The sequence below is a fragment of the Halichoerus grypus genome, chromosome 10 (assembly GCF_964656455.1).
Source record: "Halichoerus grypus chromosome 10, mHalGry1.hap1.1, whole genome shotgun sequence".
Lineage (NCBI taxonomy): Eukaryota > Metazoa > Chordata > Mammalia > Carnivora > Phocidae > Halichoerus > Halichoerus grypus.
The window spans coordinates 117,995,950-118,020,434 of NC_135721.1; the positions used below are offsets into that span (position 1 = coordinate 117,995,950).

Here is a 24,485-nt window from a genome sequence, read left to right on the forward strand (position 1 = left end):
TTGGGAGTAGCTGAGCAGTGGGTGATTTTTATATACCACATGTCCTATAGCACAACAGGGCAAGATAAAGGGAAACATGGGTCTTCATACTGGAAATCTTGTCTCATCAAATCAAGCCTCTGCCTGTGATGTTCTTTCTAACATAATTTTTCTTACATAAATACTTCCTAGCCAGAAAAAAATAGATTTGACAATGTTTACATTTTGATCAGTATTTCTTATAGGAGTTGGTTAGAGGAGAAGCTTATAAATTTGTTTTGAAAATGAAATTCCTGTAGAAAGGTCACCGCAATGTCAGTCCCTGTCATTTCTAACCCTCTTATCTCAGAGCTCATCTGCAGCATGTCAGGCCTGGCCTACTGCTCTTAACCAAAAAAGGCAAAGAATGTGGAAGCCTTGCTCCCTTCAGCCGGTTGTCTTAGTGCTCCATGATGGTCTGTGTTCGCACAGTGTCAGCGGGATCCGCAGGAAGCAGGGGGTGTTGGACACATTTTCTGTGGCAAGTTCAGAGAGTCTGTGAGGCAGGATTCCAGAGCTTTGCCAGGAGCATAAATCCTAGGCATTATCTTAGAACTGCACACTGGGCCTCACCCTCTGCGTTTTAAACATTCCTTGGCAGTCAAACCCAGGCAGTTTATCACAGGTGCCCACTTACCCCTCCGCTCGAGGATCCTGACTCGTAGGGTAGTAGCAGCAAGTCTGATGGAACCTTCACGTGTTTCACGGCTCCCTGCAGTCTCTCGTGGGAGAGGTAGGGTTTGCGGCTACAGTAGGTGCGTGCAGCCCGATGGGGGCTCAGCCCCTCACCACCCTGGTACAAATTATGCGTGAGTAGGAAAGGAAGGGCCACAGGACCACTTGGATTTGCCTTGTCTCCTCTTGCTAAAGATAGGTAGTGGGGGAATAGCAAGTATCTGAAGATAAGAGTACAGAAAGGAGCCACAGTGAATTGTGATCATCGAGAGGAGGAAAGAGAGAGGGAGAAGGCCGATGAGCAGGAGCACTGCAGCCTGTCAGCCTACTGATAGAAATTGTGCAGGTCCCAATCTTGCGCATTCCTGTTCTAGGCAGGGTAGCGTGAGTATTAGAGTAAAGGCTTGGTCCTCTATTGCACACAAGTGTCCAGTATTTTAAACAAGGAGCATGTGACCACCTTGCCACATCATTTCTCTAGCTGAGTGGTACTTGATGTACTAAAGAGGCTGTGGGATGTAGTGTACTTAAATGAGTCAGAAGACTTTGAATGGGCCTCATCACGTTGATTTTAGTGATACCATGAAAAGAAGCTGAATTTCTGCTGAGGGCACGGTTTGTAACCTTGTAGCAGCAGAGCTTGTGGACCAAACTTTTGTTAGAAGACAGACTGGTAGGTTGAGAAGAAAGATTCTTGGGTTTTCGTGGTCTGTCTCCTCTGCCTTTCCAGAACCAAAGAGAAAAACTGTGGAAAGGCAGCTAGTGAGGAGGTGCCACCGCCCAGCCCGGGGAGCCCGGAAGCAGGAGAAGTGGAAGGCAGGTGAGAGCTGGAGTTGTGCTGGGGGGAGGGTTTTGTTCGGATTCAGTCGTAATTTTTTTGTTCATCCATGGTGACGTTTATAGAGGACTTTATTTGGGAAAAGACCATCTATTAAAAAAAAAGGGAAGGGTGGGAGATCAGAGTTTGTTACTACCTGATCTATTTAGGGGACTAAAAAATTACTATTACTATTCAGTTTGATCTAATCAGAGCTTGCCATGAATTCTTACCTTCTCATTTCTCCTCAAAGCATTAAGCTAAGTCATTCAGATGTCTCAGCTAAGCCAGCTGCATGTTTTAACAGTTTTCAAGGCAATCTCCACCTATATTTGGATATTCAGAGTCACCTTGCTGATGCATTTAGACCTCTTGGCTTATTTTTTAAGGCAGTTTTAGGTACACAGCAAAATAAGAGGAAGGTACAGAGATTTCCCATATACCCCTTGCTCCCCCACTGCCAACTTCCCCCACCAGTGTGGTGCATTTGTTAACCATTGATGAACCTACATTGACACGTCCTAATCACCCAGTGTCCATACTGTAGGGCTCACTCTTGGTGTTGTACATTCTGTGGGTTTGGACAAATGTATGATGGCATGTGTCCATCATTATAGTATTTTCACTACCCTAAAAATTCTCTGTTCTCTGCCTATTCATCCCCGCAACCCCTGTCTCCATAGTTTTGCCTTCTCCATAGTGTCATATAGTTGGGCTCATACAATATGTGGCCTTCTCAGATTAGCTTCTTTCACTTAGTACTAGGCATTTAACATTTCTCCATGTCTTTTCATGACTTGATAGACCCCTCCCTTTTAATGCTGCATAATTGTTGTTTGGATGTATCAAAGTTTATTAATCCATTCACCTACTAAAGGGCTTCTTGGTTGCTTCCAAGTTTTGGCAGTTATGAATAATGTTGCTATAAACATTTAAGTGTAGGTTTTTGTGTGGCGTAAGTTTTTAACTCCTTTGGATAAACACCAGTGAGCATGATTGCTGGATCCTATGGTAGGAGTATGTTTAGTTTTGTAAGAAACCACCAAACTGTTTGTCTTCCAGAATACTTGTACCATTTTGCATTCCCACCAGAAGGTATGAGAGTTCCTCTTGCGCCACATCCTTGTCGGCATTTGGTGGTGTCAGTGTTCCGGATTTTGGTCATTCTAATAGATGTGTGGTGGTATCTCGTTTTAATCTGCATTTCTCTGATAACATATGTTGTCTTTTACAAACATTCTCTCCCAGTCTGTGTCTTGTCTTTTCATTCTGTTGACAGCGTCTTTTGCAAAGCAGAAAATTTTTCATTTTAGCGCCATCTAGCTTAGCTTCATGGGTCAGGCCTTTGGTATTGTCTCCTAAAAGTCATCACCAAACCAAAGATCATCTAGATTTACTTCTGCTGTCCTCTAGGAGTTTTATAGTCTTGTGTTTTCCATTTAGGTCTGTGATTAATTTTGAGTTAATTTTTGTAAAGGGTGTAAGATCTGTGTCTAGATTTGTTTTTTTGCATGTGGGTGTCCACTTGTTCCAACAACTTTTTTGTTGAAAATACTCCACTGTATTGCCTTTGCTCCTTTGTCAGAGATCAGTTGACCGTATTTATGTGGGTGCATTTCTTGACTCTCTGTTCTGTTGCATTGATATTTGTCTATTCTCTGGGCAGTATCACATTGTCTTGATTACTGTAGCTTCATAGTAAGTCTTGGAATCAAATAGTGTCAGACTTTGTTCTTCTTCTCTTTCAATATTGCATTGACAATTTGGAGTCTTTTTGCCACCATATAAATTTTAGAAGCACTTTGTCTATATTCACAAAATAATTTGCTATGCTTTTTTTTTTTTTTTTAATATCTTATTTATTTGACAGAGACACAGCAAGAGAGGGAACACAAGCAGGGGGAGTGGGAGAGGGAGAAGCAGGCTTCCCACTGAGCAGGGAGCCTGATACGGAGCTCAATCCCAGGACCCTGGATCGTGACCTGAGCCGAAGGCAGATGCTTAACGACTGAGCCACCCAGGCGCCCCTTTGCTGTGCTTTTGATTGGGACTGCATTGAATCTATAGATCAAGTTGGGAAGAACTGACATCTTTACAATATTGAGCCTTCCTGTTCATGAACATGGAATATCTCCCATTTATTTAGTTCTTATTTGTATCAGAGTTTTACAGTTTTCCTCATATGGGTCTTATACATATTTTGTTAGATTTATACCTAAGTAGTATTTCATTGTTTTGGCTGCTAATGTAAACTCTCTGCTTTTTAATCTTTTTCATTGACAGTCCTACTTTCGTCCTTTCTGTAGTGATGCCCTCCTCCTAGGCTCATGCACCTGCTCTGAAAGTAGAGATCCCTATGGAAAGAGTAACCCAGTGGCATGAGGAGGTGTGTACGGGATCTGTCAGCTTTCAGAGTGGCCCAAAGAGAGGACTTTAATGGGGAACATGTTTCCTTTAATTAAAATGAAGTTTCTTTGATGATATTTAGAATATAATAGCAGCCTAAGCATGATGAGATACCTCCTCCCAACCTCCCTACCTTCAAACAGGAACAAATGTTTTTTGTTTGTTTTTTTAAAGATTGCCTAGGAGAGGATTATTTGAACTTAAGGTGGTGTCTAATGAGATCACCTGTCTTCCCTTTTAAACTCAGATGGACTTGCTAAGTTAGTGTGAGGGTCCCTGAAGTGCAGAGTCTTGGATTCTGACCCCAGAGCTGCTCGTTAGAGACTTCATGATCTTCAGACTGTTTTTAAGGAATTCCTTGACTTGAAGTCCTCTGTAGCTGCAGGAGTGATGGCTCCAAGTCAGGGTGGCTTTCATCGGTCAGCTTTGGTCAGAGGATTTGGGCAGGGAGCAAGGGGTAACTGCTTAGTGACTATTTTATCCTTTTTGTACATAGAATTCAGGAGAAGCTCATTAAACGAATTCATGTTCAGTAATAGAGAATTGGTCTTCTCTGTTAATGTCCCTTGAAGTATATAAAACCAAAGAAGAAAAATGTTTGCAGAGGGAAGGGCAGGGAACCTTGACATTTTAGATCCTCAGATCTGAAATTAGTTTTCAGTTTCAAGAATGAACGCTGATTACTTAATGTGGTATGCTTGTAATGTTATGTTTTATGTATTGTTAATTTATTGGGCAACTGTTGGACACCTACTGTTTCCAGGGCACTGCTGGTCGTGGTGGATGATGGGTAAAGCAGATGGGTTCGGTCTTAGCCTCCTGAAGCTCACTAATTTAATGGGGGGAGTCAGTATTTATAATTTACATAAGTCATTATTTTGGTTGTGTTAAGTCTACAAAGGAAAGAAATGGGATGCCAGGAAAGCTTACTTTCTTCCCCTGACTCTTCATCTGATGGCTTGTGTGAGCAGCTCTCATTTCAGATGGAAGCCTTGACTGCCCACGCTAATGTGGGCACAGAGCCTCCCTGCCCATACTTCCATATCTCTTCTCCCCCTCCTTTCTTGGACTTTGTCTTTACAACTTGAACTAAGTGTTCTTCATTTAACCTGTTTCCTGTCTTACCGTTCTTCCCAGGAGTGTTTAAGCATATGCCCTCAAACTCTCTGTCTCTCTAAGTGTGTAGAAGGTATCTGGTACAAAGGAATCTAGAACCTGAAGAACAATCTTATGAGTGGGCCAGTTCCTTCATTTTCAGATGAAGGTGAGGACAAAGGAAGAGAGGGACCACACCCACAGTCACATAGCAAGTTAGAGCCAGAGCCAAAACTAACCCAGGTCTTTGACTCATAGCCCAGTGCTTTCTGTTACATTCCTGCAGGAGAGGCTTTAGTCAGCAGGGATCTATCCTCAGGAACTTTCTGTCTTTGCAGAAGGACTGAGGAGGGTGACACAGCTAGAGGAAAAAAAACCAGCCCACGGGGAGGGGAGGGGCGGTCCATAAACAGACCTCACAAGGCCCAGGGTTGTTACTCCATACAGATTTACCAAGAGTGCCTTTTGCTGGGAGGACAGAAAATAGTATACCAAGTTCCTGTCATCAGGGAAGTCCTATTTTAGAGGAGCATAGAAGTCTAACATGCATGAAGAGAGCACCTCAGAGCAGCCTGTTAGGGGCTCAGATGCATCTCAGTGCGCAGGAGGGCTCCAGAACGGGTGGAGGTGGGGACCAGTCTTCTGGATGAGGAGAAAAGCTTTTCCTGGAGAGACGGGGAGGCAGAACTTCACTGAGACCAGGAGAAGAAAGATCCCCCTCCAGGCTTGAGGGGAATCCCAAACCAATGGCGCGCACAGGCAGTGGCCTGTGCATAGGGGGTTGGGAAGCTGTGGGAAATACATTTGGGCACGAGCTAATCTTAGCAGATTTGGAGCTCTGAGCAGTCATGGAGAGAGTGTGGGGCCATGCTTCACTTTCTCAAGGAAGTAGCTTGATGAAAGCTGGGCTTCCGGAAGATGAGCCTGGCGTGTTTTGGGGAGCCTCCCAGAAGGCCTTCTCCAGGCCTCGCAGCAGTTGCTCAGGTGTGAAATGAAGTCCTGGACGCAGGTAGTGGCAGTGGGGATTTCAAGCTTCTGTGGTGCTTGTTGGTGATAGGTGATAGATCTGGGTTACTCTCTCAGTTTAACACAAAGTATAGCTTTATAGTGATTTTTCTAGGCATGTCTAGGTGGAGCCCTCAAGATAACTGGAAAAGCCTGAGCGTCTGTATTTTATTTTGTAAGGTGTTTTGAAATAGATAAGAACCAATTAAGAGAATGCAAGTACAAAGTGTCACTGCTTTTACTTCCAAATCTCAAGTGCAAAGTTAAATACCATTTAATTCACTGTTGCCAGTATTGAACTCTGCTTTCCTTTTTTATGTCAAGTTTTTTTCCTTTTGAGAACCCGAACATTGTAGTTTAGCTGAAGGAGGGGAGGGGCGGTCTGGTGGGGAGAATGTAGAGCAAGAAAGCTGAGAGTATCTGTATTGGCTCCTTAAGCCTGACCATCAGCACACACAGACTTAACTGCATTGTCTTCTCTTTGTCTCCTTAGGAATATAAACAGAAGCTTGCTCGGGTAACCCAGGTCCGCAAGGAACTGAAGTCCCATATTCAGAGCTTGCCAGACCTCTCATTGCTGCCCAACGTCACAGGAGGCTTGGCCCCCCTGCCCTCTGCTGGTGACCTGTTTTCAACTGACTAGGACAGGTGTCATGCCCCAGATTCCCATCTCTACCAGCAGAAAGAAGAGGGCAAGTCATGGTTGGAAATAACCTTGTGGCCCCTGGTTCTGTCCCTCCTTCATCCCGGTCCCGCAGCCTCAAGAAAGAACCACAGACTCTGATTCTCCTCTCCGTCCTCTCTTGTTGAGCACAATTCAGAACAGTGGCGAGTGGAGTCCAGTTTAGATTCAGATGTGGAAGGAATACAAACTCTCCCACTTCATGTTTTCATGCCCCTGTCGGTTTTCCATTCTTAGCTCTTTCTTTACACCCAAGAAGTTATGAAAATCATGTGTACTTCTGGAAGCTTTCGGAAGAATCTTGTCGCTTATGACAGCATTGTGTCATGAAAGCAGCTTCTCTTTTTGAGCTGGGCTGTTCAAGTTCAGTACAGGCCTCCACTGAAGGACCCGCTCTGGAGTCATTGACTTTCCTGGCTACCATCCACCCTGAAGGTTGGAGGAGCAACCGTCACGCAGCTTTGCCATAAAGAGTTTGCCACATCTCATCCTTCCTTTCCCTTACTTCTAGTGGTGTATAGTCAAAGGTGAGGTGAGGTGCATTTGTTTTGTAAGCAGACTAGGGAATCTAGCAATAAGATTCAATGCTGATCTGGAACATAAAGTCACAGTTCAGAAACAAGGGTAACAGGGATCACAAGCATGAGTTAAAAATAAGTTATTTGCTTCAGGTTCCTACAAACAACCTTCCCAGGCACCCACTGTCAGAGAAAACGTTCCTAAAAACCTGATCTCTTGGCCCTAATCGGTTGTGAAGGCAATTGTTAGAAATGGTACTGGCGGACCCCAAAAGCTAAAGGCTTACTAAGAGTCTGGGCTCTGCACAGGTGTTGCTTTTTCGACCCATGTCTTTTGGGGAGCAGGGCTCACACTAACATTTACTTCACTGGGCGCGTGTCTACAGTATGGTGAGTAGACTTGAATATCTCCCTTGCGAACACGACACTCTGTGCATGTTTACGCCACTGGCCACTGCACGTGTCCTTGTGCCTGGGGGAGGAGGAATACTCTGATCGGCGGTTACTGAATAGCTCATCTCGGGCAGAGGAAGGGGGGAAGTCAGGGATTTTAATTTTGGGTTTTAATTCCATTATCATGCCAGCTGACATTATGACTATATAATGTACTTAAGAGAGGATTTTTACCTTGCTTTTAGTGAAGCTTAGGCCTGCTAACTGTAAATCATTCTGATTTGGCAGGCTTATTTTTGACATTGGAAAGGGCAGAAAAAAATTTGCCCCAAGAGTATAATAGGAGTCAGAGCCCAGAGGCTGAAATCCAGAAGCTATAAAAAGGAATTCAGTGGGGGGGGGGGGGGTGGGCTTCAGAATCTCCATTATTTTGAGTTGTTATTTTCAGGATTACCAAAAAGCCAATTACTTGTAATTTTACATGTTAAACATGTTGAAACATAGCCTGTGTTTTAAACGTGTGGCAGGCTTTCCTTTAAGAAGCTGTCCGGCCTGCCATGAAGTGAGAACGACGAAAAGTCTAGCAGGTGTTCAGTTTAACTCTGTGTAGAACATAGTAGCGTTTAAGGTGTTTTTCGGATTTGAATATGGACCGTGTGTTGTTTGCTTATTGACACTGCCTGTTGTCCTGTCATTAAATTAATGAGTCTCTAACTATAAAGTTTTTCTTCCCAGAGGCCATAGGGCAGTAGGTGACTTTACTAAAATTGCAAGATCAATTCTAGTCTTCGCTGTTTCTGCACATGCGCCCCCTCCCCATATGGTGTGCTGCTTTAGTCCTGTGCGTGAGCTTGCTTTGGAACAGACCCATCTTGGACATTCTCTGTGCTTTCACCGAGGAAGCAAAATTTTACTAGCCATGAATCAAAAGGGTATAGTAGATGTTTGCTCTGATCAGCTAGCTGAAAATGTTAAAACATGATGGATTTCACCCACTGCTATGTTTTATCTGATTGAGTTTGACCAGCACTTGGTGCATAATTATTACAGCAAGAGCAAAAAATGAAACTGTAGCAATTATGTAAATGAATGTGTTGGCCTCCTAACACCTGTTACTAGTGGACTTCCTATGAGGAAGTTAGTTTTGGGTTTTTTATTTTGTTTTGTTTTGTTTTTTAATGAAATGCTTTTGTTTTTTAAATCTTAATTCTCCCGTATCCTCCCCAAGTGTGCTTATTACTTCATTTGTTTAATTTAAATGAACCTTTCTTCTCCTTGTATGTATGAGGTGATCTGGTGGGGTGGGGTGGGTGGGGTTTTTTTGTGTTTTTTCTTTATTTAGGGCATCCATAGGCCTCAAAGGACCTTTCCTTTTAGGTCATATTCCTCAGAAAGTCTTCATCCTTCTTTGTTTTGTTTTGTTTTTTTCTTAAAGAATATTTTTAAAGCTTAAATTTGTATATTAATTTAGGACTTTATTTAGAAGTATAGGCTGTCATTGGCGGCAGCAGTATATTCTGAAATGTCTCATAGATATATATTTTTGAATAAAGATGGTGTTGTTGAATGACATCGTGTGATATTTCTTTTCCCTGCCTTGTTACAGAACACCCGATGCTTTCTTTGTAAGCAGTGGGTAATTAGTAATCACCAGTAGAGATTGTGCTGTCTGCACAGAATCTCGTCCCTTAGGAGTTTTGTGACTGTTAGTGGCCCATAAATACTCGGCACTTATATAGTATTTTCTAGTTCTTTCCAGGGGCTTAATTAGCTTTAATTAGCCAATCCACACAGTGCCCTGGAGAGGTACCTCCATAGTTTTTTCCTCATTGTACAGAAGTGGGAACCGATGGAGAGAGGTTAAATGACTTTTTTCCCCAGTACCACAGTCTCTGACAGATTCAGACCTGGAAGTTCTTTGATTTCAGCGCTTTTGTTCACACTGCTGGGCCTCCAGAGAGAGATTTGATTTTGGCAATCCAGTGAAAGGCATTCTGAACAGTTAAAAAGAAGAAAAATGTGAGATAATCATAAATCCAAGTGGCGTGTCTTTTAAAAACATTTTTGTGGGTTTCCTTTCTCTTTTCCTTTCACTCTCAGTGAAAGCATATTGGCTGAGCATTGTTGGTGAATACTTGAAATAATAGAAAAACAGTTTGAAATACAGCCTTTTGAAGTAACCGGTTTGGAAGGCTGATTTTAACCTTTCCACTGGATAATGGCAATATTTGCCAGAAAAAGTGGGGTTCCCCATCTCAGAATGCAAGGAGGCTGCAGTAGCTGTGGTCCTTCAAGACTGAAGTGCAGCTCAAGGCCAAGTTCAGAATCAGAGGAGTTGAAACTATGCATTGCTGAAGTTCTGCCTTAAAATACAAAGGTTGAATGAGATACGTGAATCTCAGGAGACAGAATCTCCTGTGTCCCCAGGTTTCATGGCCTACTTAATGCCTCCACTCCTACCTATAAATAGTAAGTCCATAATTCCTCGGGTTTAATTAGCACTTCAGGCTACAAAATATGACTGCGAGCTCCTGAAAGCTGAAGATGGAACTGCCTAAGAAAGAGTTCATGAATCTGTCAAAATGCTTAACTTTTGTGATTAGAGTCGTTAACTCTCTGTGACCTTCCTGGGCCAGGTACTTCCTCTCTGCCTCCGTTTTCTTACCTCTGAAACGTGGTATTGGACTAAATTATTTCTGGGTTCTCTGCCAGCCCTAAAAGCTTGTGGTGGTTTTGTTGGCGGGAGAAAAACGCAGGACTGAAGTCTGAGAACGCTGAATGGCAAATCCTAGGTTCCCAGGAACATTTGTTAGATAAGTTAATAATACCACCGTTGTGCTGTATACAGTTACTTTTAAAAAAAGAGGGGAGCATATATGGAACCCTGGAGATTGTAGTCTACAAGGATCAGAACACAAGATACAGGGCCAGGACTAGGAAGATGGGAGTAAACACTGTTCACTGGGCACAAATTAATCTGCATTTGGTATATTTGAGATCTTTAAGAAAAAGCTATTTTCCAGCCTGGTTTGCTGTCTTATTTTCTGCCAGAACCATTCATCTGGCTAAACTCATTTCTCATCACCACCTCCGTGGGGTTTTTCATTTAAAAATCATTCTTCCACTCTAAGGCACAGTTTCAATTAAGAATCCATTATTCTCCTGTACAGTAGATTGGGATTCACATAGCTTCATGTAGTGTTGAAAGCCCAGGTGGTTCAATTTTTTAGACTCGGAAATAGTTATTTTTCATTAAAATTTCATTTCTACCGCTGGTTGGATAAACATTAAAATTAGCAGTACGAATCAGAATTTAATAAATAGGAGGCAGTTGTGGCAAGTGATGACCCACATTTGATCTCAATGTGATGACCTTGGTTGAGTCCCTTAGCCTTTAGAGACCTTAGCTGCTGCTTAAAGGGAACAAATTGGGTGGGGGGGGGGGGGTTGACTGAGTAACCTCAGAAGTCCTTTCCAGATCCAAAGTTCAATACGCCCAGGTTTTCAGAGGATTTCCTCCTACTGAGAATCTTACTAAAGTGCCCACACAATGAATGCACTCCATAGATTTTTGAATGCCAGTTATCTGGATGAATTCTTAGTTATAGAATTGTAAGTGGTATAATTAACATACCTATTATACCTATTATACCATATTATACCTATTATACCTATTATACCATACCTATTATTATATTATAATTAACATACCTATTAATAACTTTAAATGTGGAGTTTTTAAAAAGGGCCTAGTGCCATGTCTGGGCTAAATTAGGGGTTCGACGGTAGCTATACTATATTCAATAATGAATGTAGGTATTTAAATGCTCATACAACAAGATGTTAAAATAGATGTTTTTTGGAAGGCAGCGATAGATCCCACATGCCTGTACCATATGCTGTGTTTACAATGGAGATGGTAAAACACCTGTAGCCCACTTAAACTTCCTCACTCACATGGAGGGTAGAAAAAAGTCAAGAGTTAGAGTTGAAGGAGGGGGACTTGGGGTGTGGATTTCTTGGAAGAGAGCCGTTGATGTTTTGAGTCCCCCAAGGGAGAGGAGTGGATACCAGCTGCCCCTTACCTTCAGGCTAGGGAAGAGGGCTTCAGCGGAACTTAGTATGTATCTCCTGTAGGGTGACAATCCAGTGCACAGGACGGACCCCTGCCTGGAAAAAACCTAAAGGATGGGATGCCAGTAGCAAGGTGCTTTGATGACGGAGCAAGGGAGAGGTTGGCTGGGTTGGGTGCAGCCTCTTCTAGAGTTTGTCAGGCAAGGGATGCATGTCTGTCTCCCAAGGACTAGGGTGGGCTGTATGCAAGAGAACTGGCATGGAGTCATCTCAGATCCTAACCAAGAAGGCGAGGGCCCTCCTCAAGGTGTAGTGCTGAGGAGGAGAAAGCTTAAGAGCTGGAGGTGTGCATAGAGAGAGAGAAGTGTTAAGGAATGGGTACATGCAATTGTGGGGGACTTGGTAAGTCCAAAATCTGTAGGGTAGGCCAGCAGCTGGAGACCCAAGAAAGATTTGCCTATGAGTCCACAGGCAGTCTGCTGGCAGCATTTCTTGCACAATCTGTTTTAGTTTGTAAGTCCTTCGACTGATTGGATGAGGCCCACCCATGTAGAGGGGTCATCTGATCCTTCAATTTAAATGTTATTCTCTAGCTAAAAGCACCCTCACAGAAATATCCAGAGTAATGCTTGACCAAAGCGCTGGGCGTTGTGGCCCAACCCAGTTGATACATAACCATCACACTTGCCGACACTTTATTTTCCATTTTAAAAATTATAGCTATATTTGTGCCCTGGGGCTCCACAAGAAAGTACCAGAAACCAGGTAGCTTAAAACAACAAATTTATTGTCTTATATTTGTGAGATGTTTGCAGGCCCATGCTCCTTCCAAATCCTCTAGGAGAGGCTCCTTCCTTGCTTCTTCCAGCTTCTGGTGGCTCAGGCATTCCTTGGCTTGTGGCAACATAACTCTTATCTCTGCCTTGTCTTCACATGGCCATATTCCCCCTATGTCTTTGTCCAAATTTACCTCTTTTTAGGGCCAACCCTGATGACCTCAACTTGATTAAACCTGCAAAGGCTTTATTTTTAAATAAGGTCAGAGTCACAGATACTGGGACTTAGGCTTTTAACCTATCTTTTTTAGGAGGGGACACAATTCAACCCATAATAGGAGCCATCCTGGTGGGTATGAAGTGATTTGCATTTTCCTACTGGCTAATGGCAGTGAGCATCTTTTTATGTGCTTGTTGCCTTCTTTGGAGAAGTGTCTATTCAAGTCCTTTGCCCACTTTTTAAAAAAGATTTTATATATTTGAGAGAGAGAGAGTGAGCACATGCAGGGGGAGGGGCAGAGAGACAAGCAGACTCCCTGCTGAGCAGGCAGCCCCGACTCGGGGCCCAATCCCAGGATCCCTGAGATCATGACCTAAGCTGAAGGCAGATGCTTAACCGACTGAGCCACCCAGGTGCCCCTTTTGCCCATTTTTGAATTGGGTTGTCTCTGTTGTTGGGTTCTAAGAGTTCTTTATATATTCTAGATATTAGACCCTTATCAGGTACATGATTCCAATTTTTTCTCCCATCTTGTAGGTGTCTTTCCACTCTCTTGGTAGTGTCCTTTAATATACATAAGTTTGTAGTTTTGATGCATTCCATTATCTTTTCTTTTGCATCTTGTGGTTTTGATGTCATATCTAAGTAAACATTGCTAAATCTAAGGTCATGAAGAATTACTGCTATATTTCCTTCTGGGATTTTATACTTTTAGCTCTTATATATAGGTCTTCGATCCATTTTGAGTTAAGTAATGGGCGTATCTTGATCAATAACCTTGAAGATCTCTTCCCAGCTCAGCTTTTCATAAAATCTTCACAGAGCCTGGCTTCCTGAGAGTTGTAAAACTCAAGAATATTCATGAATTAACTCCAAACACAATTTTCTTTTAAAGGTCTCTAGCAACCTTTAGTGAAGTCACCGTCTATTAGTTAAATGATATTTTGAAATTTAACCCCAAATGAAAACAACTAGGGTAAGAGATTTTCAGTTCCACCTGTGAAGGAGCAAGTGCTATGGGAATTGCCCTCTGCCATAAACTACTGGAAAAACATTCAAATATGTAAAACAAATGTTTCCAGACATTGGACATCAGGAAGCACAGAACTGTGAGTTCCCGAGAGAAGGGAAACAGATAAGGAGAGTTGATTGCCCCATCTTACTCACTGAGGGTGTTCCCAATCTGCTGGGAGCCAGAGGCGCCCCATATCACTGAACTGAGGAGGCAGACATCAGAGTTCAGGAAGGTTGCAGTGGCTGGGATTTGCGGGGAGAAGTAACAGGAGGTAGCTGCACAGAGACTGCACTCCGAAAATCCGCAGAGGGTTCCCTTGACCCCTTAGGTGAGTTCTGAGCAGGATGTGTGGGATCAAAGTCAGCGTGACCAAGGGAAGAACAAACAGAAAGCAATGGCCCCGACAGTCCCCACCACTCACAAGGGTCCGGTAATAGTTGGAAGTTTCTGCTAGCCAGAGCAGAGAGACCTCATCATAACACAGAGCACTGGACAGAGTCCTCAGAAAGGTCATGCCTTTGTAGTTGGACTAAATTCGTACTAGAGGAAAGGCTGCTTTCAGCCAGCCATAAATAAAACTTGATAGTAAGCCTCAAGCTGGTCTGTAACTGAACTGCTTGGCAAAACAAAGTCCAGCTCTGTTTAAAGACATACAACAAAACCTAGCAATCAACAGTGTAAAATTTACTCTTTGGCATCCAAAAAAAAAAAAATCACACATGCAAAGAAGCAGAAAAAATACTATCGGAGTCAGAAGAAAAATAAACCAATAGATCCAGAATGGCACAGACGGATGGAATTGGTTGACAAAGATCTGAAACAGCTGTTGTTGACATGATAAATGCTCAAGGATATAAAAGAGAATATGAACATAATGAGGAAAGACATAGGACATATATTTTTTAAAATCCAAGTCAAATTTCCAGAGATGAAAATGCAGTATTTGAAACTAAACTAACCAGGGTGGGATTAACCACAGATTGGACACTGCAACAGAAAAGTGTGAGTGAAATTAAAGGCACAGAAATGGAAATTATTCAGAATGAAGCACAGAGAGGAAATACCAGAAAAGAAAGAAACAGAGCAGCCTGTGGGACAACACCGACTGCCAAAAATATGTATCAGAAGGAAAGGAAAGAGGGAAGAGGAAACGTATCTGAAGGAATAAGGGCCATTCCCCAACTATGATGAAAATTATAAAGCCATTGATCCAAGAAGCTCAGCACCTCAAGAAAAACAACCCTGAAGAAGCTGCACGGGCTCACACACATCATAGTCAAGGTGCTGGGCCAGTGATAAAAAAAAAAGATCAGAGTGACAGCGACTTATCCTCAGACACTACGAGAGCCGGAAGAGAACACCCATGACATCCCACAGGTGTTGAAGGGGTGTGGGGGGAGATCTGTCAACCTAGCAAAAAAGTCTTTGAAAATAAGTAAACAATAAATAAATAAAAATAAAAGCAAAATAAAAATGTTTTCAGTGCAACAAAAGCTGAAAGAATTAATCACCACTAGACCTCGGCAACCTCGGACAGAAGACAAATGATATCCGATGGAAATCTGGATCTCCAGAAAGGAGGGCAGAACACTGAAAACTGCATGGGGAAGTATATCATGTTTTCTTTTTATTTAAATGTCTTTAAAAGAGAATTGTTGCAGCAGAGATAATAATGTATTTGGGGTTTATAACATACAACAAAGCGACAGTGTAAGACAGTAGTGAGCATCAGTGCCCCACGGCCCAAGGTTCTCATCCCGCAGCCAAAATGGGGACGGTCTGTATGTGCCCCTCTTGTGCTGCAGGCCGAGGACCTGTTCCCTCCCACCGGGAGCAGAGAGCAGCCAGGTGCGTGCCATATGATGCGCATGCTTATGCAGAACAAACAAGTATACATCAAGCCCACTGGAGGGGGAAAGATTCTTCCAGACAAGGTGACCTGCCCAGCACTGGCTAGGAGGGTTCTTTATGCCATCTCTGGATTGATGGAATGTGTGCGTGAGCCCAGCATGGAGCGTGATGACTTTCCAGATTGTTGGGTTATGAATTAATGAGGTCTCCATGTAAATTCCTAAAATGTACTCTTTCCAAATATCAGATGCCTATGTTGGGTATTCCTCCTGTCCCTGGCCCAGGGGCTCACTGGGTTACTGTGGCCTCTCGGAGATGTATGTGGACTTGAAGCCAGGTTAGAATGCATTTCACTTTCCTCGACAGGTTCCTTGTAGTATTGCTACCTTGGAGGATTCCGCTTCAGCTAAACCTGATTAGTCCACTCAGCGTGCTCTAGGCTGGAGCAAGGAGCCCTGACTTTGGAACCTGGTTGAAACCCCAACTCCATCACTGCAGAACGGAGTGACTTGAGACAAGTCACTTCGCATCTTGGGGTGAGTCTGACTTAACAGGAAGACGGTATTTGCAGTTCTCCGCAGAGGCCTTCATCCCCACGTTCGACATGACGGCCCCGTGGAAGGAAGGCAGCACGGGGTTGCCGTCCGCACCAGCTCCCGGCTCCAGTGGTCTGAGTTCGAGGCGCAGTGGCGCCCTTACCGGGTGACTTCACTTCCCTGCATCTTGATATCTTGATTTCATCATCCGTATCCTCTGGACGATAACAGACTCTATCTCAGATGTTTATGGCAGTTTAATGAATGGATATTGCTAAAGTCAGCCAAGCGAGATGAGTATGTGTTAAATAACTAAAAGCTGTGTGCGGATATGAAACAGTCTGAACAAACTCTGGGCCTGCGAGGCTGGGATGTGGCACAGCTGGACTCAGCCTTTCTTCTTCCTGGAGGTCCTGGAGCAAGAACTGCACCCTCTTAAAGCCCCAGCTGTTGTGAAAAGATGCCAAGGGGGGACATTGGTCAACTGCAGGAGGGCGGGGCAGGCCTCGACCTCCCAGGGAGGAGTGGATGACCTAGGACGATTTAGCTTGCAGATGGGGGGAGGGCAAGCGTGGTGGTCCTCAAGGGCTGTAGATGAATACAGGCATAAAAATGGTTCTTACTTTGAGGATAAAACCGGCGACAAGAGATGGACGTTTCAGTGAAGAGAACTTCTGACCCATCATCAGGAAGACTGGTTGCCCCACCAAGGCTGGCTGACCCTTCTTGTCTGGGGTTCTGTCGGGAGTTTCTCAATGAAGGTAAAGAGTCGTTGGAGATGAGACATGTACGGCCCCTCCCCAATCTAAGAGTCCCGGACTCTAGTGTTTCTGTTGGCTTTGAGATTTGACTACTGATAAGTGTGCTATTCTAAAGTTCCAAAATTTGAAGCTTGCCAAGACTCTATAAAGAGCATCTGCCCAGATTCCCTGGGCTGCCTCCTAATGAAGTGCTCAGTGGCCTGACATTGCTGTAAGAAGCCCCCCCCCCCCCCATGGATTATGAAACATGGGGGTGGTAGTTTCAGCTCCTGGCAAGGCCATGGAAAGGCACTATGTCCGAGAGCTGTCATTGCTCAAGAACCCAAAGATGGATCTTCAAACCCTCTTTTGATATTGCAGTGGCTGCCCTTGAAATTTCAGAAGGGACATTCAGACCTGGCCCCGCGTTTGCCCATAATCCAGTGGCATCTGGACTTTATTTCAATGGCCTGGAAGTCTGTGAAGTCATTCCGAAGAGTGGCTTTCGTATGTGCCTCCGCCAAAACAAGCATGGAGAATCCTGGTCCTGAGGCACTTAAAAGTTTATTAGGCTCTGGTATTAAATTATAGCGTGACCTGTTAAACATGGATTCAAATAAGCCATGGTTCAAGTCAAGCTCTCGCTCCCACTAGGGCTTTTCGACCAGCCGTGCAACAGATTGGTAGTGACCCCTCTGTCCCCGGAGGCATCAAACAGTGCCTATGTGACCACGTATGTGGGCCATGCTCACAGAGAGGGTTCTCGAACCCAGCAGAAGAAAGGCGGTAAACTTGAATGCATTCAAGCCCTGGGAGGGCAGTGGGAGGGAAGAAGTGTGGCCAGCCGTGGACAGGGGCGTGTGTGATCACCGCTAGGCAGCGGGGCCAGGTGTCAGCAGGCTGAGAGTGCCACCACGATGGCCAGATTGTCTGGTTTTTCTAAGAGAAGGTGGAAACCTGGATTTGTCTGTAAAAATCTCTCCATTTTTAAATGATGGCAACTCATTTGAATACCAGTTGGAGATTTTTTTTTTTTTTTAATGCCAGTGTGTTTCGTTTTTGCCATACCGGTTTGTTTGCGATATCATTTTGTTTTAGAATGTTTGATTGTTTTAGAATGCCAGTGTGTTTGCCACTTTTGCGAATAGAGAGTTATTCTCGCTAAAGAGCGGTGACAGGAGTCTGCAGGGCCGACCGCAGGCCGAGAAAGAATCCTTGTTCTAAGAGGCATCTGTAGGTGTGAGGTCAGAGCCTGCCGGTGCGTTCAGGTTGATCCCACTGTGGAGACAGGAGCGCTGGCCTGAGAGTGAGGAGGCCCAGGTTCTGGTCCCAGCCCTGCTGCTGCTGCCCTGTGTGACCTTGGGAAAGTCTTGGGCCTTCTCTGGCCTCAGTTTCCCCTTCTGGAATTGGCCCAGAACATCTCAGGTCCCTGATAGTTCAAATGGTCTCGGGTTCCTTGGAGGAACCCAGAAGGAGAATCTTCAAAAGTAGGGCTTGCGGTTCATTTGGGGTGAAATGGCTATCCTCGGGACTGGTTGTACATCTTGAAGGAGTTCCAAAGCTAAGAAAAGAATTTACCAGAGAGGAGGCTTTGCCAGCACCTTCCAGAGTCTTTGTGCCAAGGGCTTAGGGCTGATGGAGGTGATGGGTTGGTATTCGTGAAGCACCAGTGGTGAGTTTAGGTTGTGACAGAAGGCAAGTGGGGCTTCCATGACAGATGGAGAATGGCAGGTGGAGGGTCACACCAGAGGCCTGGCTTCTGCTCTCTGCTCTCACTCACTCTGACCTGAGGAGACCTTCCCTGTCTCTGAGCCTCAGTTTCCCCTTTCAAAATGAGGAGATTGGCTGGCCGGTTTCTGAGCCCCCTTTGAGCCTCGGAGTTCTACGATTCTAACCAATTATGTCGAAAAGTCATAGTTTTATCATCTGCACAGAGTTTAATTTTTTTTTTAAATCCAACAGCTCTTTCTTTAGCACCCACTGGTGACAGGCACAATGGATGCAGCCAGCAAAACCTGCCCTTGTGCTGCCTACCGTCTTGGGGGCCAGATAATTACCAGTCCGGTAAGGGAACAGCATGACTGGCAGAGTACCATAAGAACACAAGTTTTCAACGGGAGACTAGAACCTAGTCGGGGTGGCATGGGGACAGCTTCTTTGAGGAAGTGACTCGAGCCGAGATCCAAAGGATGCTGAGGGGCGAACAAGGTGAAGGGGACAAGAAAAAGAACTGCTAGAAGAGGAACAGCATGTGCAAAGCCTGTGACCAGAGGCACTGAAAGGAGCCAGCACTGTGTGAGCTGAGGCTGTCGAGGTTCGGACTGAGCCAGACCCTGCAGAGTCTTGTCATCCTTAGAGAAACTTGGATCCTGGTGCTGAGCATGTGGGGAAGCCTCTGGAGGATTTCCAGCAAGGAAAGACAGGGTCCGATCTGCATTTTGAAAAGACTTCTCTGAGTACTGTTGGGAAGAGACAGGGAATGGTGGAAGGGATGAGTGGGGACCTAGGGGAGCAGAAGAGATTCAAGGGACCAGTGAGGAGGTGGTGACGGAGTGACAACATCCTGGGGGGACACGACAGGGGCCCTCCTGGAACCATGACAGCCAAGAGAGAGGGAGAGGTCAGACTTGAGGGCACTTTAGGATTTTGAGTTCTCGGGGCTTGGTGAAAGATGGAAGGAGGAGTTGGGGCCAACTCCCGGTGGTCTGAGCAGGGGCACCTGAAGGCGAGCGGGCCTTGGATCTATGGGCATTTCCAAGCAGCAGCCCCTGATGGCTGTCAGGGACCCCCCACTTCTCGTTTTTCACAACTCTGTGCTTTTCCCTCTCGATTGTGGGCTGCACTTAGTGACATACCGCTAAAAGACTATGTCAGAGGTGACGGGTAAAGAGGTTGGGTTATAAAAGGACGGTGACCTCTGTTTGGCGCTCTCTCTCGGTCTCTCCATGGCTCGTGCTGGGGGGAGGCCCACTCGAGTGCACGTGGAAGTGGATATTTGGAGGCCTGCCAACAGCTGCCTAAGTGAGTTTGGAATCTGATCACCCCCAGTCAAGTCTTGAGATGACCACCACCAAGGCTGACACCTCGATGGCTGCCTCATGGAAAATCTTGAGTCAGAACCACCCCGTTCAGCCACTTGCAGATTCCTGACCCACAGAAACTGAGAGTTAACAATCAGGTTTTATTTGCAGCTGCTGAATTTCGGGGTCATTTGTTAGGCAGCCGTAGGTAATCAATACAGCTCTCCCTGGCACAGGCTGCGCCCTCGGCTTCCCTAAGGCTGGGAGGGGAAGGGTTAACCGCAGAGCCAGGCCTCCAGGCCAGCAGCAAGGTTAATGCCTCCAGCCTGAGGGACAGTTCATTACAGAGTCATCTAGTGGCTCAGCCAACATTTGGGTCTGTAGCCAGCTGGGCCGTAGCCCTCCTGCCGTGTCTGTCAGAGCAGGGATCCTAGAGGGGAGGCATCCTGGAAACGGACAGATTTATCAACAGCCTCGCTTCCCTGCATCTGCCCATGACGGGCCAGCTGCAAGTAGAGCCAGTGGGGCCTTATGGGCGTGTCCCCAGCGGGGGGACACGGCCTCCACTCCTGCACCGTGCGGCCTCGCGGAGCTCATGGCCCCGGGTCTGCGATGTTGGGTCCTGAGAGAGGTGCTGAGGGGCTTCCCCAAGCCCCAGAGACTGCCAGTAACCACACAGGTGTATGGAGCACCTCCTGGGTGATGAGCCCTTCTACTCATCGCCTCGTTTCACCCTTGCAGTAATCCTGCCAAAGTGGGAATGCCTATGAGCTCCGCCCCTTTGCAGGTGAGAGAACCAAGGTCTAAGGTCACGTAGCTGAAAAGCACAAGACCATCTGACTCCAAAGTGTGTGCTTAACCACTGTGTCTCCTTGGTGGCTCTGTGGTGAGGAGGGATTTGGTGCCTCAGTGGTTGGGGGAGCTGGTTCAGGGAATAAGGTGGGAGAGCCAAGGAGGCAGGGCCCCATCCAACTCCAGCAAAAGCAGCTCTCCTCTTCCGGATTGTGCCATCAAGGGACCATGTAAAATTCCATTTCACAAACCAGGTAGCATGGTGTTTCAGAATGTGTGTTCTGAACTGAGAACTTGAAGTAGGAAGATAAGTCTGGTGCAGTATGGGCAGGGGAAAGAGGATGAGAAATAACCGTTGTGGGTTTTCTCTGAAAGCAGAGCCTTGGAAGGGGGGAGTGGACAGCGATAAGATTAGAAACTTTTTCACATATTTCCTGGAGCCGTAAATCCTGGCTCATTTTACCCAATTTACCAAAGGGATTAAGCTGACATAGAGAGGAGCCAAAAGAAAGAAGATAGGCCGCCTTCCAGGACTGACTGTTTAGAGAGCTGAGGCCCAGCCTGGCAAGGGACAAACCTCTCACTCTGAGTCCAGGTTCTTTCCCAGCAGCCCATCGTGTTCCTGCTTAAACCCTTCCGGTAAGGGGGAGCTCACATTCCCATACGGAGTAGCCTGTTCAGCTCTCAATGCTCAGAAGAGCTTCTCACCCTGCAAATACAAACCTTCCCCCAACAGCTTCATTCAATAATTCAGTGGGTTGTTATATAAAAGCATACTTTTAATATATTTATTTTGAATCCAATAAAAATGCTAAATTTTCTTGTCAATTTAAATGACATAGTTGCCTATTTTGAGGTTTCTCTGTACATAATTATGTTACTTTGGAAAGATGATGGTTTTGTTTTTTCTCCAAATCTTACTTCTTTCATTTCTTTTTCTTGCCTTACTGCACTGGCTAAGACCACCAGTAAATGAGTAAATGGGTGCAGTGGGCATCCTTGACTTGTCTCTGATCTCCAAAGGGAAAACTTGCAATATTTTACCATGTTAGCTGCAGACATATCTTTATCAAATTATGGAAATTCCCTTCTGTTCATAATTTCCTAGATTATTTTTTATTAGTTTTAGATCATGAATAAGTGTTAAATTTTTATCAAATGGTTTTCTGCATGTAGGTTTTGTCCCTTAATCAGTTTATGTGCTGAATTAACCTGAATTTCATTTCATTTAATGGACTTTCTTGTTCTTGTTCTTTTTCTTTTTTCTTTTTTTAGAGAGAGAGAGAGAGAGCACAAGTGGGGAATGGAGGGGCAGAGGGAGAGAGAATCTCATCACTCTGAGATTCATGACCTGAGCTGAAATCAAGAGTCAGCCACTTAACCCACTGAGCCACCCAGGTACCCCAACCTTAATGGATTTCCTAATGTTAAACTGACCTTGTGTTCCTGGGATTAGTCCATTTCGGTTGTGGTATCCTTTTGCATACTGATGGATTTTTGTGGCTAACACTTTATCCGTGATTTTTCATTTCTATTTACGAGTAAAATTGGCCTGTAATTTTCTTTTCTTGCCATATCTTTGTCCTGTTTTGATATGCAGGTTATGTTAGCCTCATAAAGTGAACTGGAGATTACTCACTCTTTTTCTACTCTCTGAAGAGATTGTCAAAGACAAAAATAGTTTCTTCTTTGAATGTTGGGTAGAACTTGTCAGTGAAGCCATCTAGAGCTGAAGTTTTCTGTATGGAAAAGGGTTTTAACAACTGATTCAATATCCTTAATTGTTAGAGGATTATGTAGGCTTCCTATTTTGTCTCGAGTCAAAATTGGTATATTTTGCCTTTCTAGGATGTTGTCCATTTCATTTAAGTTTTCAAATGTATTGACTCAAAGTTGCTCAAAACATTCTCTTTTTTCCTTTAATGGTGACAGTATCTGTAGTGACGTCTCACTTTTTAGTCCTAATATTGGGGTTTTGGGGAGCCATTTATGTTTTTCTCTAGATCAGTTTCATTCAGGGGTTTGTCAATTCATCTTTTCAAAGAACTAACTTTGGCTTTGTTGGAGTAGCTCTGTTTTAATTTTTGCTTTCTTATTTTATTAATTTCTGTTCTTGCCTTTATCATTTACTTTTTCCTACTTTTATTAGATTTGTTTTGATATTCTTTTTCCAATATCTTGGCATGAATGTTGATCAGTTTTCAGCCTCTTCTCTGACATATGCACTTAAGACTATAAATTTCCCTCTACATACTGATTTACCCACACCTACAAATTTTGATATGAATTTTCTTCATTATCAATTGATTAAAAATATTTTCTAGCTTCCTTTATCAGTTCTTCTTTTAACCCATGGGTTATTTAGAAGTGTATTTTTAAATTTCCTATCCTATGGAAAATTTCTAATTATCTCATTATTGATTTATACCTTCATTATAAGGAATAGCAGTTTAGATAATATGCTCTGTGTGGTTTTGGTTCTTTGAAATCTGGTGAGACTGGCTTTATAGCTCAGGTCATAGTCAAATTTTGTAAATTGTCTTATGTGTTTGAAAATAAGGTGTTGGATGCAGTTTTCTGTATGTGTCATTTATTTAAGTCCTTTGAGTAAAGACTATTAATGCTCATTCTTACCTAATTCTTCTCTTTTGAGGGTGGTTATAGGCAGACTACACTTTTCCATACCCTTGGAGACAAGAGAGGCCATGTGACCAGTTCTAGCTAAAGAGATGTGAATGGAAATATGTTTACCTTCTGGGCCAAGGCACCTAAGAACGTGTGCTACCTCCACGTTTTTTCTTCTTTAGAAGCACACTGAGATGACAGAGCCATGTGGTGAGAGACGCCTGGATCCCTGGGTCACTGCACGGAGGAGAACGGCCCTAAGAATTGCCTGACCACTGCACTTTGTGTGAGTAAAAAATAAACCTTTGTTGTATTAAGCCACCAAGACTTTGGGATTTTTTTTTTTTTTTTTTGGTCACCGTTGCATAACCTATCCCTCTACTGACTTTTTGCCTCCATGTCCGGCCAAATTCTGAGAGAGATATATTGAATCTTCCATTCCGATTTGGATTTGAATATTTCTAATAGTTCTGTCAATTTCTCTTTTGTCCATTTTGAACTATGCCATTAGGTGTTTATAAAATTAAAATAGTTTACTGAAACATTTTTTATCATATGGTGCCCTTCTTATCTCTGGTAATACTTTCAATGACAAAGCTTCTTTTATTTTATATTAATATAGTCATGCCACAGTTCTTTTGCAAGCTGTATTTTATTCCATCCTTTTACTTTCCACCATTTTATTATTTTTTTTATTTTTTTTAAAGATTTTATTTATTTATTTGAGACAGAGAGAATGAGAGAGAGAGAGCACATGAGGGGGGGAGGGTCAGAGGGAGAAGCAGGCTCCCTGCCGAGCAGGGAGCCCGATGCGGGACTCGATCCAGGGACTCCAGGATCATGACCTGAGCCGAAGGCAGTCGCTTAACCAACTGAGCCACCCAGGCGCCCTCCACCATTTTATATCCTTATGTTTCCTAGTGGGAGGGGTGATGGGAGGAAAGGGAAATTTAGAATGAATTCCACATACCTTCCATGTGTGCCGGTCACGTAGCTGGGTTATGAGTTCATAGAAGAGAACAAGATACAGTCTCCTCTCTCCAAAAGGTTACAGTGTAGTAGCAGAGATGACATGGGTACTTCAAAAATCACGTGGAATGTAATAAGTGCCAGACATCTGATACGTGCCTTTATAAATCATCACTGAGTGAATGATGTGAATTGCCACAAGAGTTCCGAGGAGAGAGAAATTATGTCTGATGGGAATGGATCCAGGCAATCTTTGGA

At 44.2% G+C, this 24,485-nt stretch overlaps 1 protein-coding gene across 2 annotated transcripts in view; it reads left to right on the forward strand.

The window, feature by feature from the left end:
* RPRD1B (regulation of nuclear pre-mRNA domain containing 1B) overlaps positions 1 to 23,583 on the forward strand; it is a 64,995-nt gene extending 41,412 nt beyond the window's left edge. Inside the window, exon 7 of one of the 2 annotated variants that reach the window (XM_078057165.1) lies at positions 23,441 to 23,583. In XM_078057165.1, coding sequence (XP_077913291.1) covers positions 23,441 to 23,530 — 90 coding nt within the window. In that variant the 3' untranslated portion in view covers positions 23,531 to 23,583. Of the gene's footprint in view, positions 1 to 6,509; positions 7,729 to 23,440 lie in introns of those variants that run through there. The other variant, XM_036101574.2, reaches the window with a different exon arrangement.
* Positions 23,584 to 24,485: the final 902 nt, after the last annotated feature.